The 19,740-nt window shown below is 42.9% G+C and overlaps 2 protein-coding genes across 3 annotated transcripts; both read left to right on the forward strand.

The window, feature by feature from the left end:
* The first annotated feature begins 1,710 nt into the window (after nucleotides 1–1,710).
* SPINK7 (serine peptidase inhibitor Kazal type 7) lies at nucleotides 1,711–5,052 on the forward strand. Of its 2 annotated transcripts, none has more exons than XM_057491056.1 (4): nucleotides 1,711–1,853; nucleotides 2,674–2,699; nucleotides 3,381–3,505; nucleotides 4,783–5,052. In XM_057491056.1, exons 1-4 carry the CDS (start codon nucleotides 1,733–1,735, stop codon nucleotides 4,826–4,828), a joined length of 318 nt encoding a protein of 105 aa, XP_057347039.1. In that variant the 5' UTR covers nucleotides 1,711–1,732; the 3' UTR covers nucleotides 4,829–5,052. The 2 variants fall into 2 exon arrangements, with proteins under 2 accessions (XP_057347039.1, XP_057347038.1); XM_057491055.1 differs by having other exon boundaries at nucleotides 1,718–1,853; nucleotides 3,375–3,505.
* Nucleotides 5,053–5,505: 453 nt separating this feature from the next.
* Nucleotides 5,506–10,642, forward strand: SPINK9 (serine peptidase inhibitor Kazal type 9). Its single transcript, XM_036894445.2, has 5 exons — nucleotides 5,506–5,590; nucleotides 6,713–6,902; nucleotides 7,629–7,654; nucleotides 9,309–9,436; nucleotides 10,471–10,642. The coding sequence occupies exons 2-5, from the start codon at nucleotides 6,851–6,853 to the stop codon at nucleotides 10,514–10,516; spliced, it is 252 nt and encodes an 83-aa protein (XP_036750340.2). The 5' UTR covers nucleotides 5,506–5,590; nucleotides 6,713–6,850; the 3' UTR covers nucleotides 10,517–10,642.
* The last annotated feature ends 9,098 nt before the right edge of the window (nucleotides 10,643–19,740 follow it).

The following is a 19,740-nucleotide window of genomic DNA, read 5'->3' on the forward strand; positions in this document are numbered from 1 at the left end:
ATTAGAATGTACAGGACTGAACCTGCCAGGCAAAGGGCTGGCGGAGCAGAGGCCCTGCCTTCCCCCAGGTTTCCACACGTATGACCCCCAGCCCAATAAACAACAGCCACTGGGACAGCTGTGCTCGGACAACACCATTTACAGTCTTACGTCTGCAGAAACTCTTGACCTGTCAATAATAATAGCAATCACAATAACAGTTACGTGCACTGCTCTTTAGAACAGATGTTTGTGGAAATTACTCCAATTATGTGGATTCTATTGTGGCTAGAAAGGGGATAAAAGTAAAACTCTGGGGTGGTCTCTGTGTTGTTCACCAACTATTTCCAGTTCTCCCCCTTCTGGTCTCCAACAAACAAGACAGAAGCCTACTTGGTGACTTCTGCGGTTGAGCCAGGCTGCAGGATGAGGGGAAAAAGGGACAGTGGTGTCACTTCCTCAAGAACACATTTTCATTCCACCTTGATGAGACAGGGACTGTGGGTGTAGTCAGAGTAGGGTGAGGGCCTCCAGAAAAAGCAAGGCAGGATATTTACAGTCAAAGCAATGTCACAATGTAAAGTCCCTATCGAAACTCTGTGTTCAGCGTTATGCAAATTCAAGGTCACGCTAATTCTCTAGGGTAAAGATACAGACATCTTCAGTGAGATCAGTTAAAGGTCAAAAGGCCAGGAGCAACTTCGCCTGGAATGTTTGAGTGTCTGCAAGGGTATCAGCATAGCCCATGACTTCACTGTAAACAGCCCTAGTAGACAGACAAGGACCCAGTCCACCTTGAGGGCAGGGCAGGTGGTATAAGTCCACACCCTAAGCCCTCAATTCCCAAAAATCCTCAATTGCCTATAAATCCCCTAGACAACACATCACCCTGGGCTCTCTTGTTCCCTCCTGGCCTGAGCCAGGGGCTGTGTCCTCTCACTTTATTTCTAAATAAAAGCCTCTTCCTGGCTCTCCTACCTTGGGTGTTTGCTAAGTTCATTCTTCAACTCTGCAAACAAGAACCCCAGCATCATTGACAGTGAATAATATTCCAAATTGTGACGACTCTGTTCACCTGTGACCCACTGAGGGCAATGCAGCTCCATCAGCCGACCACTGTACATGTATAGCTTGAAGAGGAAATAAACTTGCAGTATTGTAAGTAACAGGAATCTTGGGGCTATGCATCACCACAACACAGCTGGTCCTCCCGAAGGATACAGGCCTAGGTGCACGTGACTTATCCGAGGCCATCACGCAGCTGGAGAATGTCGGTGCCCTTCTCCAGGCATCATGGAAACTCAGATCACGATCCTTCCACTAGGTCCCAGCTTGCTTCTCAGATTCATTGCTTCAAAACTAAAGCAGAATTTTTCCCAGGGGACAAAATACAAACGTAAGTACAATCTGTCTAGTGTGGGTTTAATATCTTCCATTTTGGTGACATAAAGTTTTCACTTATTTCAGAAGCAGGCCAAGCAGCCTAAACTTTTCTCTCTTCTACTCTATGAAGTCTAGAGTTCCAAATAACAGTCCCCACCTCTGGGGCAGGCAGAAAAATACTTCTCACCTCAAATAATCCATCTGTTGGTCAGATAGGAAGTAGCAATTTCATGACAGGCACTGTAGCACCGCCCAGGGTGTAACACTGTGCTTTGAGGGCCTCTCTGAGCCAACGGTAACTCTGGGTGACCTCACAGGGGAGGTGGTGAAACCAGGCATCGCCGTATAAACACGACCCGTTTCACGGGGCATGTCTGGCCCAGCTGCTGCCACGGCCCTCCACAGCCTCCGCCTCGCGGCTGCCTGCACCATGAATGTCGTCGGGCCTCTCCTGCTGCTCTGGACAGGGACCCATTTCTGGAGCAGCTCTGGTGAGTTAAGGGTAGATTGTGGCCTGTGCAGCCGTGAAGCTTGTTTTCCCCTCCTGAGCATCTAGAAGAAATGTCAGGTCATGTGCATTCAAAGTATACAGGTTTGTAATAGAAACAGCCCTGGCCTAGGAAGGGGGAATCTTAGGTGCCACCTGGAGTTGAGGGATTTGGGTCTAGTAGTTTCTCTTTGAAGGTTTATTATTTCCATCCATAGAACAACAACAACAAAAATGAACTAATTTCTCCCTAAGTCTCCCATTTCATAAGGACACTGGCAGGAATAATACTATTCCTCAGTCCAAGATGCAGAAAATCTGGAATGTCTCGCCGAATCAGTCCAGGAGGATCCAGATAAAACACAGATCCAAAGCTCAGGAGTCAACAATTAAACTTAATATGGTAAAAAATCACTTAAATGAAATGAGATTCTAACACTTTACAGACATTCCCCTTATATCAGTAGGAGGGGGAGACTATCAGAGCCAGGGTGCTCCCGGCTCGTAGGCGTGGTGACCGCCCACTTCCTGTTGCTCTCTGACTTTGAACCATTATAAGGGACAAAAAGAGCCCCAGAAAGCATCCCATGGTCAGTCAAAGGAGGAAATTTGGATAATCATCTTTCCTGAAATGTGGACTTATCTAACCCACTGGTCATTTGTCTTCCTCCATAAACAGCTGGAATTTTGAGGAAGGATGGGGTGTGTGCTGAGATTCATTGTCAGAAGAAATACACAGTCTTAATCTCTAGGACCAAATTTACATTAATTAATGAGATTTGAAGACTACTTTATTTTTTAACATTTTTCTCACTGTCTTTCAGAAGCTGCTAGTCTGCCTTTGCCAACAGTGAGTATACTGAATTGCATTTTGCTTTTAATTTCTGTTGATTGTCATATTTTCAACAGATACTTAATGAAATATGTATACATATTATTAATTCAGTCTGTTTAGGGGGCAACAGGGGCAGGGAGACACAGATAAAGAAACCGTCTCTGTTTTCCAGAGGAAGTTGAAGAAATATTACACACACATAAACAAGCATAGCTTAAAATGAAAACCAGAGTTAAAGGGCAGAGAGAGAGGAGAGGCTGGTGACGTCTTCACGGAAGGACAGCAGACCAGAGGCGGGGCAGTTGCCTGGTTGGTGCACCGGAGTCAAATCCAACCCCAACACTTACTAGCTTCTACATTATACAAGTTCTCTCTTTTTAAACCTTAGTTGTCCCTGTTTGGAAGTAGGGCTATTAATTTTTATAAAGACTCAGCTGAGAAAATCAATGTAGGATTTAATACCTGGCATGGAAATGCTCAGGAATTGTTAACCGAGTGTACTCGGAATAATAGAAATGGTGCTGGTAGTTCTAGTCTTGGCCGTGGTGGTGATGTCACCAACAGAAGTCGCCCTGGCAGTCTCAGGACGTCTGATCTGGGATTTCGGGGATGGTATTTGGCTTCCTACCCAACAGAGGCCAGGATAGCCCAGCTTGAGGCCAGGAGAAAGCAGGCCATTCTCTGTGTCAGCCACAGATGAACTGCAGTGTTTACCAGGGGTATCCCGCGACGGCCATCCCCTGCCCCGTCACCTATAAGCCCATCTGTGGTTCTGACTACATCACCTACGGAAACGACTGCCACCTGTGTGCTGAGAGCCTGTGAGTACCTCGTGGGAAGGACGGTGTGCTGGGGCCCACGTCCTCCGCCGCGGACCTCCCCTCTCTCCATGAGCCTGCTTGGCCCTCCATGGGCTGCGCTGATTCCCACTCCGAAGGGGCGGGCGGAGGGAGCCGTCGGCCTGGGTCGGGCCCCTGCGTTGCCAGTGTGAGCTGGTCTCATCCGTCACAGGACCTCCGGTTCCTGTCTGCAAACCGAGGGAGTCCGGTAAGACCAGGACCTCACACGCTCTGTCCCCGGAGCCCAGAGGTTCTGCAGAGGCGAGTCAGGAGTCCCCACAGGGTGTGAAGGGATCAACTCGGTCTCTGGCCCCCAAGCTCAGCTTTTGACTATTTTAAGTAGTGGAGTTCTATAAAGTACTTTGTTTGAAGAAAGTGCCTTGAACCCCGCCCTAGAAAACACTGAAAAACTGTGATCCTACCTAAGACTTAAAGGCCATACAGTTTGATTCTTAGACAAACTGGCGGGAGGGCCTTTATCCTCCTGAATTTCATAGTAGCTCTAAATACCTGTAGCCTTAGGAAAATGGGGTAAGGCCACTGCAAAGATTTTTTTTTTTTCTTTTACCTAAAAGAGAGGGAAGCAAGATGCAATGCTTGGCCTGCAACGTGTTTTGTTTAGGTATGTAGTTTGGCCTGCAACATGTTTTGAAGGCAGCATAACTAGGCGGATGCCGCTGCTTTGGTGCAGAAGAGGCATCTTAGCATTTACTGTCTTACCCCAGGTTCACTTTGCTCACTGTTAACTCTCTCACAGACTACTGGATTTGGGTCAGTTACCTTAGATCACTTGCAGTTTTCATCTTTTGGATCATTTCAACAAGTTAAACTATCAGGGTGGGCCCTGAGCCTTTCAGGATATATCTACACATTTATGTTATTCGGAAACTTTCATTTGCCAAAAGGGAAGATTCTCTGACATGCACGCACACACACAAGGACCATGGTCCAGACAGGAGCGGTGTTCAAGGGCCCCAGGGGAAGTGCCACCCTCCTCTCTTGCCGTGAGACCGATCAGCCCAGGCTCTGGAATCGCGGAGACAGCAGGTGGAGTGGAAACAACACTGGCTAAGGAAACTCCGTGTCTGTGTCTGGCTCTGTCAGAAACTGCCTGAGGCAAGGACATTCTTTTCAGGAACTCAACTTCCTTTTCTGTACAATCAGGTCCTGCCTCATAATCTCTATAGTTCCCTTCAGTGTTAACATTATAAAAGTTTCCTTCGGTGGTAATGGCTCTTGCTAACTGTGCCTTCCCACAGGAGAAGCAATGGCCGAGTTCAGTTACTTCATGAAGGAAGGTGCTGACCTCTCCACGGACACGGGTGCAAAGCCATGGTACCCCGTCACCGCTGCAGGCTCGGACTGCCTCCCCCAGGGCTCGGCGGGCGCTCCGGGCGGGGGCGGCACAGGTCCAGGGCCACCTCTGTCCACTGCAGGAGGCTGTGCTCCCCCTCGAACTCAGGCCTCCCTGACTTCCTGGCTGCTTTTTGCACCTGAATAAAAGAGTCTCTCCAGAGAGTTTATATTTACTTCTGTTTCTGTTTGTGTCTTAGGTCAACATGTAAAATCTCAGTTTAAAAAGAAAACTGAAGGGACATACAAATCTTGTTCGGGAGGAAGTTTCGGACAAAGAATCCCAAGGGGCTGCCAAGAAACACGTGCAGATGTATACACACACACACACACACACATACTAAAAAATGAAAGTTTAAAAATGTGGATAGAGGCAATTTTCACATTCAAAAAAGGATCACTTCTGCACTTCTGCGGGGTCCCTGACAGGCCAGAGCGCCTGGCCTCCAATGGACACTTCAGATGGAAAGATGCTTATTAGCTCCAGTCATTACCAAGCATCTCTGATCACCACAAAGTTTCTTTTCCTATCAAAAGCAGTATCTATAATTTTCAGTAAGGCCAAAAAGATGCGTCATTTGTCTCTTTTAAGTCAGCTACTAAATGCACTCCGAGTCCGTCTTTTCCAGGTCACTCTATCACCGTCTTCCTCAGCATGGCCGATGTCATCACACACCAACTCTCGCCGAGAGCTTTCTGTATGCAGGACTGGAAGTAAGTGCTATATGTATGCATGTGTATATATGTCTAAACGATTTTATTTGAAAATCACAAACTTATGATGATGATTATTTTTCATTATTTTGAAGCTATTATTATTTTTATTCTATGAGCTTCTTAAAAATCACTTGACACTTGTTAAAATGATGAGGAAGATGTTATTTCAAAGTACAGTCTTAAATACCCTACGGCAGTACTCCGTTTGCAAGGGGGGAGAGAGATGGGGCCTAACTATGGATGCAGCAGGTGGGGATTTAAGCCACATGGAAAATTACTAGCAGGAGATACCAAGGATAGGAGAATTCTTGCTAAAAGCAGGCCAAGCACTTACGTATTAAAAGTGGGAAATGAAGAACTTGATCAGAAGTGAACGTCTCATTCTTGCACCGTAAGCCTGTGCTTGGGGACTTGAGACTCATGGCCAAAGCTTCAGGGACAGGCCACTAAGTCCATTCTTGGTTAAGATGGTCACACAGCCCCTTATTATTGGCCTTGGGGAGGCCCTTCTCCAAAGTGCCTTTGATAAATACATTTCCACTAGAGATGGGCAGGTAAATGAGGTGTGTGTGCTCACCAGCTCCACCCATTGTACCATCTTCCCAAATTTGGAATTACAAGGAACATTATCCCCTGCTAAAGAGCATGAATCATTGCTTGTATCTGCTGAATCAAGCCTTGAGTGTTAATAGCTTTCCTCTGTGCCCAGTTTGGAGTCTCAACAGGCAACATTTCTTATTTTGTGCTGGAGAAAGAGGAGGAAAAGGGGAATAAGACAAAATTTCAAAACCTATGAGGCTGCCATGCTGAAGACTGTTCCTGGAAAAAGAAGCACAAGAAAGCATATGTAGTAAGCCCAGGGAATTTATTTTAACTTCCCTGTGACTTCACTTCCTCACCTGCAGAACAAAGAAAATGCTAACTATCTGTCAGACTTTTTATGAATATCAAAAGGTAGAGTAGACGGGAAAGCACTGAAATTTGTAAGTACATAAAGACGTCAGGAAATCGTGAGAGTGTTATTGGGGCCAATAATCTATTAAACTGTGATGTGTCATCACCTGTCTTTCACAACAAAAGGATTTCCACACGTAGCAGACACTTCTTACCTCTTCCCAGGATTCTGTTTCTGGAGACGGCTATTTCACAACTGATGCAGAAACTCTTGACAATATAAAGCAGGGTCCGACTGGGTCGAGCAGACACCAGAAGGTCTCTGCTCAGCCTCCATCGATTGCCCTTGGCCACCTCGGCAGCATGAAAGCAGCCCTTGTCCTGCTTTTTGCCCTGGCACTTACCACCGTCTTCGGTGAGTATCTCCCTCATACCACTGCCCCTCGCTCCTATCTTCTGCCCATAGAATTCTGGGATACACACATCACACAGATAATGAGGGCCGCTTTTGAAGTGCAGTTTTTGTCTCCACCAATAAATTGTCAGACCATATCATCTCTGAGTGAATGTAAATGATCAGCTAAGGCCGAATTCTTATCCATAAAAACTTTGTGTGACCTCTTTGGGAAGCGTCATCCAGACTGCATTGGCTTGATGGCACCATCTATGGGGACCTCATCCTTTCTCAAACAGTCCAAACCATTGTTTGGCAGCATGAATTATTATTTTTGTCTATTAATGAGTTGAAATCTGCCTCCCTAAATTTTCACCTGATAGTCCAGTTTCTGCCATCCACGCCTGCTGGTGTATAATAGCAGACACTCCTTAAATATAAAACACATTTGTTTTTTTCAGTATTTCCTAAGCTTTGATTACGAGGTACGGAAGACAAACTCCTAATGATTGTAGCAGCTTTCCCATCCATTAGGCTCTGCTCCAATCCCACTTCAGAAAAAAAAGAGAAAGAAATATCTGTATTAAGAACTACAACCTGTGATATTATTCTGAAACAGTTCTGAATAGAGTCTAGTATTTTTATCACAAGCTGAGAGCTGAAACATACTCAAAAATTGTTTTTCTAATAAGATTAGGTTCCTCCAGAGTTTAATTTAATGTTCTCTTGTCTTTGTTTTTCTTGAAGATGTAGAATGTGCCAGACGCCAACAGGTCAGTCCATCCATCTTGATATAAAAGTCTTATTTCATGTAATTTTAAAGCCAGTATCGGTAAGGAAATATTTGATGCTATACATTAATTTTCTACATGTTTGAAGATTTCTCTTTTAACTATCAAAACTTGTTTTATTTTAAAAACTGTAGAAGACCTTTTAAAAATGGAGGTAGTAGAACAAAGTGGTTAGATACCTAGCATCTGAGTTAAAAAGTCCTGGGCTTGATTCTAGCCCTCTGACCCTGTGGCCCTGGACGGAAGTTCTTGCCGTGGAAGGTCGCTGTGAGTCTTGAGGCAGTGGCCTTTGAAAGGAGTTCAGGCTAGTCTGGCACAGAGCAAAGCTCAGCAAGACCAGTCGTGGCACTTGCCATTTCTAAATGGATCACATACATCTTTATTCTCTGCCTTAGAGAATGAAGATTGTAATTTAATCTTTCCTTCACAACTCATATTAAGTGATGACTGTTCTTGAGAAAAGCTAAGTGTGGTAGCAAAAACAAAACCACCTGTCAAGCACCTGGGGCTCTAGTCCAGGCCTTCTGCTCTTCAGCTGCGTGACCCTGGGGTCTGTGCAGCTCCTTTCACCTCTTTGAGTCTTTAGTTTTACCTATTAAGGAAAATAATCGCACTAGGAATATGAATTTGGAAGTCAGACAGGCCTGCGTTCAAGCCATCCTGCGTGACTTAGTAGTTGTGTGGGAAAGAAAAGGGGCAGCGAGCATTGAGCTGTGGTCGCTTCCTGGTCACACGGCAGGTGGTACATGAATCCTGGCACCAGGCTGTGGGCAGACCAAGGGAAGAGGTGAGGTCACGCTCAGCAGGGGCATCGCAATTTCCATTCTCCGTGAGAGCCCACCGGCCCCTGGGTCCTTCTGCCTCTCTCATGCTTCCGAATCTGTGTATTTCCAGCACTCCGTTCGATGCCAAAACTGTAGAAGGTACATGGAATATAGTGACTGAAGAATGAATTAACTGATTGATGGAACACATCTGAACGGGAGGATGAATTCAGCTTCAGTTGGAGCATATTTCAGACTATCCAGCAATTAGTAAAATATCATGTCTGGAACTCTGGGACAGAAAGAGCTGGAAATGTAGTTAATTCGCTAAGAGATGAAAAACCCAGAAAACTCTTTCTTGGTGATTGCATACTTGTTCCCACAAGCAACTCATCACCTTGACTTTGCTCCAGGAATTTAGAACAGGTGTTTCTCAACTACAATGCTAAAATACACTTGTCTATGTGCTGGTGAAGTGCATAACAAGTTATTTCTTAGCAATGATTAATTGCTAATGTAAAAGTTGCTGATGATGTACTAGTTCTTAAAATTATAATAATGATTTCTATAGTACATCTCATATTTGCATTCAGATGGAACTTTTTAAGTGACAGAGAGAAATAGTAGGACATGTAGAGAACTGATCCCAGGGAAATGGTTGCACTTGTGAATGTAAGGAAGTTTGTCACTTGAGATTTTGTATCTAATATCAAAAATCTTTATACTTATTTCTGAAAGGGGTTAGATGAGGACAGACAATTGGAATAAGAAACAAAGGTATTGAGAACCCTCTAAATTTGCTTGGAAAATCCTAAATCCTGGGAATAAAAATTTGGTTGAAGGAACTGAAGGCTTTTAATATGTATTTCCAGGTTGACTGCAGTCAGTATAAAAAGTTACCGCCAGGAGAAGAGAGATTTTGTTATGAAATATACGCACCAATTTGTGGATCTGATGGCAAAACTTATGGCAATGATTGCTACTTTTGTTTTGAAGTTAAGTAAGTATTGAAATGTTTTTCTTTTCTATATTTAAGGTGTAATTGTGTGTCAAAGCAAAGGTACCTCAGAAGAAGTGGTTTAGGGCATAAGCAATATGTGAATCTTCTCATGTTGACTCAAATGAATAGAATTCTCACAGTTTATAGGATTTGGAAGTCCTTAGTGTCATTGTATCTCTACATATTCTGGCAGTAAGAGTGAATCAAAGAATCCCACAGCCTCTAAGTGGGAAGGAAATTTGAGGGGCATCTGGTCCAACTTCCACCAACTATTGTTCAAACTCCCTCTACAAAAAAAGTCACGGTCATCTTGAAGCCTGTGCTTAGCTATTTCTAGGGACATAGAATGTCCCCCCTTCTAGTCATGCCAGTATACATCTGTTAGAATAAGCTGTTATTGTTCAGTCTCAGAGATTTAGTTTGGATTAGAGCTTCCTAATCACAGGTTCAAAAGAGGCAATATCTGAAAAGCCTAAATAATTTGTTCTGTTTCAGAGTATGATTTCTCAACAAAACGTATGTTGGAGCTATAATAAAAATTAAATTTAGAAAATCAAATAGCCAAAAGTAGTTTAAAGGTGACAAAGTAATCATCTGAAAGATTTATTAGTATCAGTTCAAAAAACATAAAATGATATGTGATATACTAGAATGTATAGAAACATATAATTCCTTTTAATAGTTTCAAAACATACAGGAATGAAAACTAATATATATGGCATATTGTTCTGGTTATTTTTTATTAGAAAAATTACAATTTTTTATAAAAAAGAGGCTTCTAAGTGTGTGTCTCCTTTAAAAAAGATCTGTTAAAATATGTTTTCAAGGACATAAACTGAGTATGTTCTACTTTGAGCATCATTATTATTTAATCAGTGCTAGTTGGTAAAATATTCCTAAATCGCAGTCAATCCTTTTAAGAACATCAACAACTGGAGAGACTGGGCACATTTTAGGGGGCTTATTAGTGAATTTTGGGTGCTAATAAAATAAATCAGCAGTGATTCTCATTTGTTGCAATTTTCTCTCCACAGGAAAACTAATGACAAACTTAAATTTGTACATTTTGGAAAGTGCTGAATCTGTCTTGTGATTCCAGTTTACGAGACACAGTTTCTTCTCCCATACATAGTATGCTGGTTGCCTAATCTTGTCACCATTATGTCTTGATTTCTTTGTAGAATATAGCAGGCCTAAGAAAAATAAGCATATGTCTGACTCTTTCTGTTTAGTAATTCAGACTTCTAGATTTGTTCCAATTTTGGGTGATGTTTAATAGACCTTCTTAGGGCCTCATCCTGGGAGAAAGAGGGCCAATTCAAATCAGAAGTGGGAACAAGAAAGTCAGAGGATCTTGAAGCCGATGGCTTCTTCTTGCCCAAGCTGGGAAAACACTCTGTGCCGACCCTAGTTCTTGTGTATTCCTGAAACGTGAATGAATAAAGAGGGAGACTAAAGCACAAGAATCAGGAAATACTGTTCTGCTAGATGTCTTTTGTGCTCTGTGACTGTTTGTACCAGAGAACATGTCTTGGCACGTGACAAAATCCGACTGCAGAAGTCGTGCGGGTTTCCATGAACGAGCTGCTGCCTCTGTGGTTTTCTTTCCCCAAAGTTTGGCCTCAGGTCTAAGACCTGAAATCTATCTTATACCATTATTATGTTATATATCCCAAAGAACACATTATATGTTCCAAAGATCATCTTATCTGTTCCAAAGAACAGAGACTGCACCTTGCAGTTATTTGTAATCTATTTGTGCATCTACCCAAACAGCACCTTAATGCCTACTTTGTGTCAGTGTCTGTGTTCGGCTTTGGGTCATGCAGTGATGAATAGAATAGACTTGATCTTGCCCTCCTGAGTTTATATTCTATGGGAGAATCTATATCTTGCACAGAACTGATATTATCCATATGCTCAGTAGCATTGAATGAAAACTAAACAACATTTCACTCGGATTAAAGTAGAGTCATGCTACACATATATTTAACATATGAAAATCTAACTGCATGTTCTCTTCAAAGAGGGAGAAAGAGGAAATAGAGTCAAGCCCTTTTGGGCTGCATCTGGCCTCACAAATCCACTCATGAGTGAAGGACCAAGACTGTCTGCCATGCCTGTGATGGTTTCCAAGGAATCCAAGCAGAATGGGGTTGCTTGTGGTGCTTTATTTTCACTTGTTTTCTCTTTGGCTTTTTGTTCTCATTACTGTTTCCTAGGACCACTGAAAAGCACCCCTCAAAAAACCTCTTTAGAGAAATTGGCAATATTAACTTAGACTTCATTGTCTCTTAACCAAATATTTATAAAATAGCCACTGTTTACTAGATGCTAAAAATGTGTCAATAAGCAAAAAAATACAAGAATTAGTCAGTCATGAAGCTAAGACCACATATGAATAATGATATTAGCGAAGTGTCAAATGTATATAATATAAATTATAAATTATAAAATATATAATATAATCATGTATAGTAATATATAATCAAATATATATAATATTCTTAGTTTCATGGCTACTGCTCCCACTCTATCCCTCTCTCTCTATTATAAAGACTCTCTCTGTTAGACTTAGACGGGGTAATCAGAAAAGACCTTCCTGAGGAGGTGACCTACAAGCAGAAATCTAAATGATGGGTAGAAGTCAGGCTAAGGAAGGTGGGGTGGGGTGGGGATGAGGGTGCAGTGCGGGGAGGTAGCCATGGAATTAATAAACAAGAAGCATCATTCCAAGCAGAGGGAACAGCAGGAAATTACAACACGAGAAATTAGCACAGATAATTGTCGGCCAGCTCATGTTTTTCAACCACCCTTACTTCAAGCCTCCCTCCTACCCACTCATCCACTCCCCACGACCCATTTTCCAACTGCCTTCAGAGTGATGTTTCTAAAACACAGATCTCAGACTGTTCATCTCCTTGCTGAAAGTGCTGCGGTGCGTCTCACCGCTCCGTCGGCCCCCGCACCCTCCGACCTCCTCTCCCTCCATTCCATATTTTGATATGGACTGTCTACCACTCTGAGAACCTTCTGTGCCCCTGCAGTTTTGCATGTGCTGTTCCCTTTTCCTACAATTCTCTTTCCCACTTTTCCATCTGACCAATTTCCACGCATTACAAGTTTCATCCCTAATACTCTCTTCCCTTAAAAGCTTCTCCTATGTGTTCAATCCTCCTAGATTAGCATGAGCTCTGTGTTATACTGTGGGCTCTAGCTGGCTCAGGGTTCACTTGGCACTTCATAGATAACTGAATTAAACTGAAATGAGTTTTACTTTTACCAACAAGCAAGCAAGGAAACCCTGGTGTCTTAACCCAAATAAGCCAGAAGTTGGATTTCAGCTCCTGATGCAGCTCTGGCATTAGAATGCATAGCATCTGTTTACATTCTACACCAATCCAAACTCTGAACACTGCTTCAGGTTCCCTCCCATAAGAATATACAGACACACAAATAGTAGAGACGATGATCGCTTTTCTAGGTATCATGGGCGAGTGACCTAGATGACGTCACCTTGCTCAGACACAGCCTGAAAGTCCTCATTACATTCCTGTCCCCTCTTGTCATCTCTTGCAACTACACATTACAAATCCGTCATCTGTAACATGACAAGAAAATGGCTGTAAAATTTTAAAAATGCACAAGTAAAAACATTTTTGCCAAAACCTATTGCTAGAACTGAAACTTCCTCAAATTCTAAGAAATCTCAGTCTGTTTCATTTTTAAATCCATTCTTCCTCATATTTAAATACGGCAGGCATTAGTACACCTGATCAACCAGCCCTTCCGGAGCAGTGATTCCTATCCCAGAGACCAAAGTCAAGCTGAAACATTGGCTTAGGGATTTTTGATTGACAATAAGAGTACGGGTCAAGGAAATGGAAGACAGATCTGTAACAGCAAATCTAATAAAACACATTCACATGGGCACATCCTGGAAACTTTTCAGAGTTTCTTAATGAAATCTGAGTCAATATCAAATCGAGCTTTTTGAGAATGCACCTTAAACCCTGCAGAAGAACCGCCAGAGTTCCAAGAGATACCTCTGGGGCATCAGGAGGGCATCCCACCATTGCCAGTTGTCAGACTCCTAGGCCCTTCTTTTCTGGGACGTGAAGCTCCCAAACAGGCTCTGTGGTTAAAATAGTAAGTCTGGGCCCTGCCCAGCCCCGCGTGACTCACCGAAGAGCAGGCCTGGCTTTTGGTTTTCATTCTCCTCGCACCCAGTGCCGAATCCCACCCCACACGCCCAAGATCCCTGCTCGACCCAAGGCGACCCCACCAGCCTGGGCCCCCACCCGGTACCTTACCTTGCAGCTCACTGAGTCTCTGCGCTTCTAGGCTGTGATCCTTGCTTCTCTTCTCTCCTCTTCACCTGATTTAGAAATGGAACCCAGTAGCAGACACCTCAGAGTGCCTGCCCTGGTCACCTTGTCTCTGTTTTGGCTGCTTGTCTGGCTCCAGTTATTCCCTGTTTATCTCTGAGACACACTGACTGGCCCTGTTTGCCCACCATGCCTTTTAGGGGACCTGTCCTCTCTGTCAGACTGAAATTATTTGGGAAGCCTATATAATGTAATAGTTAAGATGGTGATCATTTCTCAATATACACAAATAAATCATTATGTTGTGCATCTGAAACTAATATAATTTTATATGTCAATTATACCTCAATTGTTAAAAATGAAAGAAAAATTAAGGAAATTTAAAAGAAAAAAAAAGGCATGGGAAGCTCTGGAGATAGAGAGCCCTGTGATTAAATCTAGATTTGCCACTTCTGAATGACTTTGAGTTACTAGTCTAACCTCAGAATTCCAGTTTCTGCATTTCAAAATGGGACAGCAGCAATTCCTTATGGGGCAGCATGAGCCGATGTACAGACAGAATGTGTGCGGTGCATATTTAGCAAACAATAAATGAATGACTTAAAAAATAATAACAACGTTCATCCACCACATCAACAAAAAGGATAAAAACTACATGATCACTCCATAGATGCTGAAAAAGCATTCGACAAAATTCAACATCCATTCATGATAAAAACTCTCAACAAAATGGGTGTAGAGGCCAAGTACCTCAACATAATAAAGGCCATAGATGACAAACCCACAGCCAACATCATACTGAACAGCGAGAAGCTGAAAGCTTTTCATCTAAGATCGGGAACAAGACAAGGATGCCCACTCTCCCCACTTTTAATCAACATAGTACTGGAGGTTCTAGTCACAGCAATCAGACAAAACAAAGAAATAAAAGGCATCCATCCAGATTGGTAAAGAAGAAGTTAAACTGTCACTGTTTGCAGATGATATGATATTGTACATAAAAAACCCTAAAGACTCCACTCCAAAACTACTACAGCCTCAGCAGCGCCATTTGCTTACCATGAAATGAAATACACCATCTCCAATCTCCAATCAGTGACTTTGGAAAGACTTAAAAGTTACCCTCATTCTTGGTGGAAAAAAAAAAAAAAAAGAAGTGAAGGAGGAAGAGCCTGGTTTCAAGCCTCCTGAGAGGCAGGGGATTAGGTCCTGCTCATCTTTGTACCTAAAGTCGATATCTGTTTGTTTCTCCACTGCCTGACACAAAATAGGCTAATTTCTATAAGACCCAGTTTCCTTCTCTATAAAATGGAGATGATGGCAATACCCACCTCAGACATATATGGGAATCAAATAACACAGTGAACACACTAAGAATCACTTATGCACCATCCAAATGTAAAGGAGCATTAATTTGGGTCATATTATGTAATCATTTTTCACAAGGAAATCTTTCCTATGATTCACTGAATGTTTAAACCTGTTCTAGAATCCTGTTCTGGGAAACAGTCATTTCTTACTAGAGGTGACACGTCTGGCCAGGATATAACGCCAGCCTCCAATGGGAGAGGCTGATAGCACCTTGTGCCCTCGCCTGCACCTGCTGCCCTGGGCTGCTCCCGGCATCGTGGGAGCCCCAGCCCCTCGTGGTCCTAGAACTTTCTTTTGTCTTTAGATTCTCAACTGAGAATCTGTGTCCAAGAAATTCTGAGATTTTCATCTCAAAGAGGAGCCAGTCTGTTTTGTTTTTGTTTTAAGGCATTTTTCTCTTTACATCAGGAAATCATTGAATTACATAATCTCAGCACTGGAGAGCACTATAAAGCTCATCTAACCCAGCTTCCTGACTAGATAAGAAAACTTTGCATCAGATTCCTAGAAGTGATCACCTAGCTTCCACTTTGATGGAAAAACTCACTTGTCAAAAAAGACAGCCCATTCTTGACCTATTTGAGTCAATTCTTTTTATTTGAGTCAAAAAAGAATATTCTTACTTCACTGAGTAGAAATCAACATTGACTCAACTTGTCTTTTATGACTATAACTGACACAAGATTTTAAGAATGTAAAAAAAAACATAATCTGTTTGTCCATTCCATATTTATTCAGCACTGATTGTGGCCTGGCATCATTTACTAAACTACCCCTCGTTATCACGATCTCCTTTCCAAGACCAAGGACCCTAGCCCCATTCTCTCTTCTCATCCCAAAAGAGCGATCACACTATTTCATTTTTGCTGAGTAAATTGAACCCGATCATTTCTCTGATTCAAAACCTCACAGAGAACCCCATGTCAGCTGGCACAGACTAAGAGCTGAAGCAAAAGTCAGATATTTTTCTAAAAACAATTTGTTAGAGAAAGTGGTCATTTCATAACATGTGGTTTAGAATTATTACTTTTATGTAATCTCAAAGTTGGGATGTATTTTTCTGTCTCACAAAGTTCTTCTGTACATCTTTTTATATGTAAAGGATATGATTAGAATCCTTTATCTAGAATGATCAGAGACAAATCTGACGTGCCATATAATTTTACTGTACAGCTGATTATTTACCCCTTTATGTGTCAAAGCTGGCTTTATTGAAAGAATTTTGGATTCAAATCATTATTAAATGGAGTCAATATAGCATAGTGTCCAAGTGGACTAGCTTCAGAGTCAGACGGAATTCTGTCGGTTCCCAGCTTTGTCACTATGTGAATAGGACAAATCACTTAAATATTTTGGACCTCAGTTTCCTCATTTATACAATGAGGATAATAATAATTCTAATACCTACCTTGCTGAATTGCTGTGAGCTTGCATGCTATACTTTCTGCAAAGGGCTAAATAAACATAGTCCCTTGCACATAGTAAGAATTCTAGGATGTTTAGCTAGTATTTCTATAAAGTGTCATGTTTCTCTACTTATTCATCAGGTAATGAAGAACATGATTTATCCTTTTCATTTTGATTCAGTGTGAAAAAATAGTAATATATTTAAAGAATTCTCCCATGTGGTAATACAAACTTTTAACTAAAAATTCCTTAGCTTTTCTCTTTTTGGGTTTCCTTAAGGAAGTAGCAATCATATCTACCTTAAAGGGTTATAAGAGTTAAAAGGTAAAGCACATTCTGAGGACTCAGAGGGTTTCTGGCAGCTCACAAGGAGTTCCATAATCTCAGCTATTACCATTTTGCTTTCCCAAGAAGCACGAAGGCTGTGAAAATGATGGCAGAGCATGCTTGTGGGCTGACTGGGTGAGCTGGTCTTGAGAAACAGATTTTTTTCTAAGCAAACTGAGAGGCGGTGAAGTACATGACCCTGAATTGGATGCAGTGAGAATAACCCAGGACCTAAAGCAAATAATATTTGGCTGAGGGTAGAGGGTGGAGTTTGGGTTGTGGGACTGCAGAGTTGTAGGGCGATGAAGGTCCCCTGGGGAAAGGAGACCAATGTTTGCAGTGTTGGCCTTTGGGCCTCCCTCTAGAAGGTGCTAGCACATCACCAAAAGGCAGTTTCTAAGCAGATCTGCACTTCGGAAAAATCACTCTCCAAGTAAGAATGTCAGAGAGATAAAAGTGAGTGCAGCGGATACATAGAGCCCTTTGTGTCTGCCAGCTCAGTTCTCATGTGTACACACTTATTCAATATTCATAACAAGCACAGAGCATAGATACTGCCACCACATTTTGTAGGGTGAAAGCACACTAGAATCAGAGGTAAAAGATGAGTCAAGGACTGGCAGCGGCACAGACCCCGGGCAAGTTATTCTGGCTCTCTGAGTCGGAGGTCCTCACTGGTCGGCAGAGACGGACATGGCAGCAGCATACTTCACAGAGTGAAGTGAGGATCACGTCCCATACGTGGGAGGGCTGACCTGGTATGGTGGCCAGGGTACAGGCATTCACGTCAAAGAGTGCTGACCTCACATCCATTCTCATTTGGATATCATAAGCCAGTCACTCATCATCTCAGAGTAGTTAACACATTTTTTAAATGGAGAAATAGCCAGAACCCTGCAAATATTTGGGGACTCAGTATAATAATTAAAATAGAATTAAAATGTGCTGTATATCTCAGTTTATTTAGCCCAACTCTTTAAAATTTATAGCTTAACATACATTTAAGTAAAGTTCTATCCTCCTACTTGGCAAATATAGCTTCATTGCCACATAAAAGTCCAGGTTGAAATGTAAAATTCTCAGACTCTGAGGAGTTGGTTCCTTGCTGGAATGTGGTGGCATGGCAGAGGTTGGCTCCATGACCCTGGTCCTTCTGGCCTGCGGTCTGTCCCCCCTGCCCGCCACCACGGTTGGTCATGCCTCACGAAGAGCCTTGGGCACACCGAGCCCTCCCTACATGGCAAATCTTCACCAAGCCCAGGAAGACAGTCATCCGTAAGTCACTTCTAGGGGTGAAGGGTGTGCACACCAGCAACACGGTCTGCCTTGGGGGGATGGACCAGGGGGAGAAGATTACATATGTCCAGTAGGAAGATCCAGTGGGCATGGAAAGGCAGCCCTGGGCCCCAGGCTGTCACTAGAAAGAGATTACAAGGGTGTGCAGAACAGATGGCCTTGTCAAGCTCCCGGCCCCGTGGGGACAGGCATGGCTGGGGAGGAGCCAGGGGGAGCCCTCAACAACCTGGGGGTCCAGGACTAAGGACCCCCTTTTACATAGGGTTCAAGATGGTACCAGCGATGCTTACTTGTAAAATCTGTCACAGGGATTAACAGATAACACATGGAAGGGAAGCGTTCAGTTCTCTCACTGCTGCTGCCGTGGCCGCTGTTCCTGCTAGAATAACCTTGGGAAATCGTTATGTGCCCCAGGAGCACTGGTAGCGTTCTGGTAGTGCTGACTCCTTGGGACCTCGTAAGACATGGAAAGGCCTTGTCACTCACTGTTACGTCAGTGAGAAGCTCCATGCGTCACGCCTGCGAGTTTGGAAAAGCTCCTCTGGACTCAAGTATTTTGAAATCCAGACCAGAGCAAAGCTGGTATCCCAGAAGGGTTTAAGGTATTACATCCCTATTTCTACTTTCTGGCTCTCAACTTTTTCCTAAATGAAGTCTTCTCGCAGCTCAGCAAATATTTCTAGCATGCCTTTGCCATCTCAGATCACTAAGATGTAACTTAATACTCAACATGAATCTTCTTGCTTGCATGTCACATGAGCAGAGGAGGCCTGGCCAGCACACCTGCATCAGCCACCTCGGCCTCCCAGGCCCCATGAGAACAGCACCTGTGTCCTCTGGTCCCTGTGTCCTTTGTTTGCCTCTGTTCCTGTGTATCTCCCTTTCCCCGCTGTCCTTGCCTCTGACTAGGGCAACGACCACCCCACGGCCATCTTCTGCCAGAGAATGTGAGCCGTTGTCATCTCACAGATGGGCAGATGTACTTTGCTCCTGCAAGACATGGTGAAAATGCATTTTTATGGCCATTAGGAAATCATAGAATCAACAGAATCTCCAAGCTTGAAAAAGACTGAAGTTCTTATCCTTCAACTTTCTGTTCAGAGAGGAATCTTACTCCATATTTCTGAGAGATCATCTTTCAACTTCTGCTTCTGTCTGGGTACCTGTGAAGGTGGGGAAGTCAGGCCTCCATAAAGCAGCCCGTCTCACTGTTGGGCATCTTGAGTGTGCAGAGAGTTGTTGACTCACAGTCGTTTGACCAACATTTATCAATGCATCATGTGCCATTGCATCTTGGGCAATGGCGAGTAAGACCCTCTTTGTCCTCAGTGAACTTTTTATGTTGAGCCAAATGCTAAATAGTACAGTAGTCAAGTGGGTGAGCTCTGGAATCAGGTTTCCCAAGTTTGAATTTAGCCAATAATACTTAGTAAAATTTAAGCCAGAGGATGAATAAGGTCTGAGGAACTAATGGAAAACATGGTGACTATAGTTGATAATATTGTACTGTATAATCAAAATTATCTAAGAGAACAGAACTTAAGTGTTCTCACTAAAAAAAAAAAAAAGATAAAT

The sequence above is a fragment of the Manis pentadactyla genome, chromosome 13 (genome assembly GCF_030020395.1).
Source record: "Manis pentadactyla isolate mManPen7 chromosome 13, mManPen7.hap1, whole genome shotgun sequence".
Classification (NCBI taxonomy): Eukaryota; Metazoa; Chordata; class Mammalia; order Pholidota; family Manidae; genus Manis; species Manis pentadactyla.

Bases quoted from the DNA above. Each gene is read 5' to 3' on its own strand.
- SPINK7 (XM_057491055.1), top strand. From the start codon at position 1,733: ATGTCTGGCCCAGCTGCTGCCACGGCCCTCCACAGCCTCCGCCTCGCG. The intron at 1,854-2,673 runs GTGAGTTAAGGG...ACTGTCTTTCAG, and splicing joins CCATTTCTGGAGCAGCTCTG to AAGCTGCTAGTCTGCCTTTG. The intron at 3,506-4,782 runs GTGAGTACCTCG...GCCTTCCCACAG, and splicing joins CACCTGTGTGCTGAGAGCCT to GAGAAGCAATGGCCGAGTTC.
- SPINK9 (XM_036894445.2), top strand. From the start codon at position 6,851: ATGAAAGCAGCCCTTGTCCTGCTTTTTGCCCTGGCACTTACCACCGTC. The intron at 7,655-9,308 runs GTCAGTCCATCC...ATGTATTTCCAG, and splicing joins AATGTGCCAGACGCCAACAG to GTTGACTGCAGTCAGTATAA. The intron at 9,437-10,470 runs GTAAGTATTGAA...TTCTCTCCACAG, and splicing joins TACTTTTGTTTTGAAGTTAA to GAAAACTAATGACAAACTTA.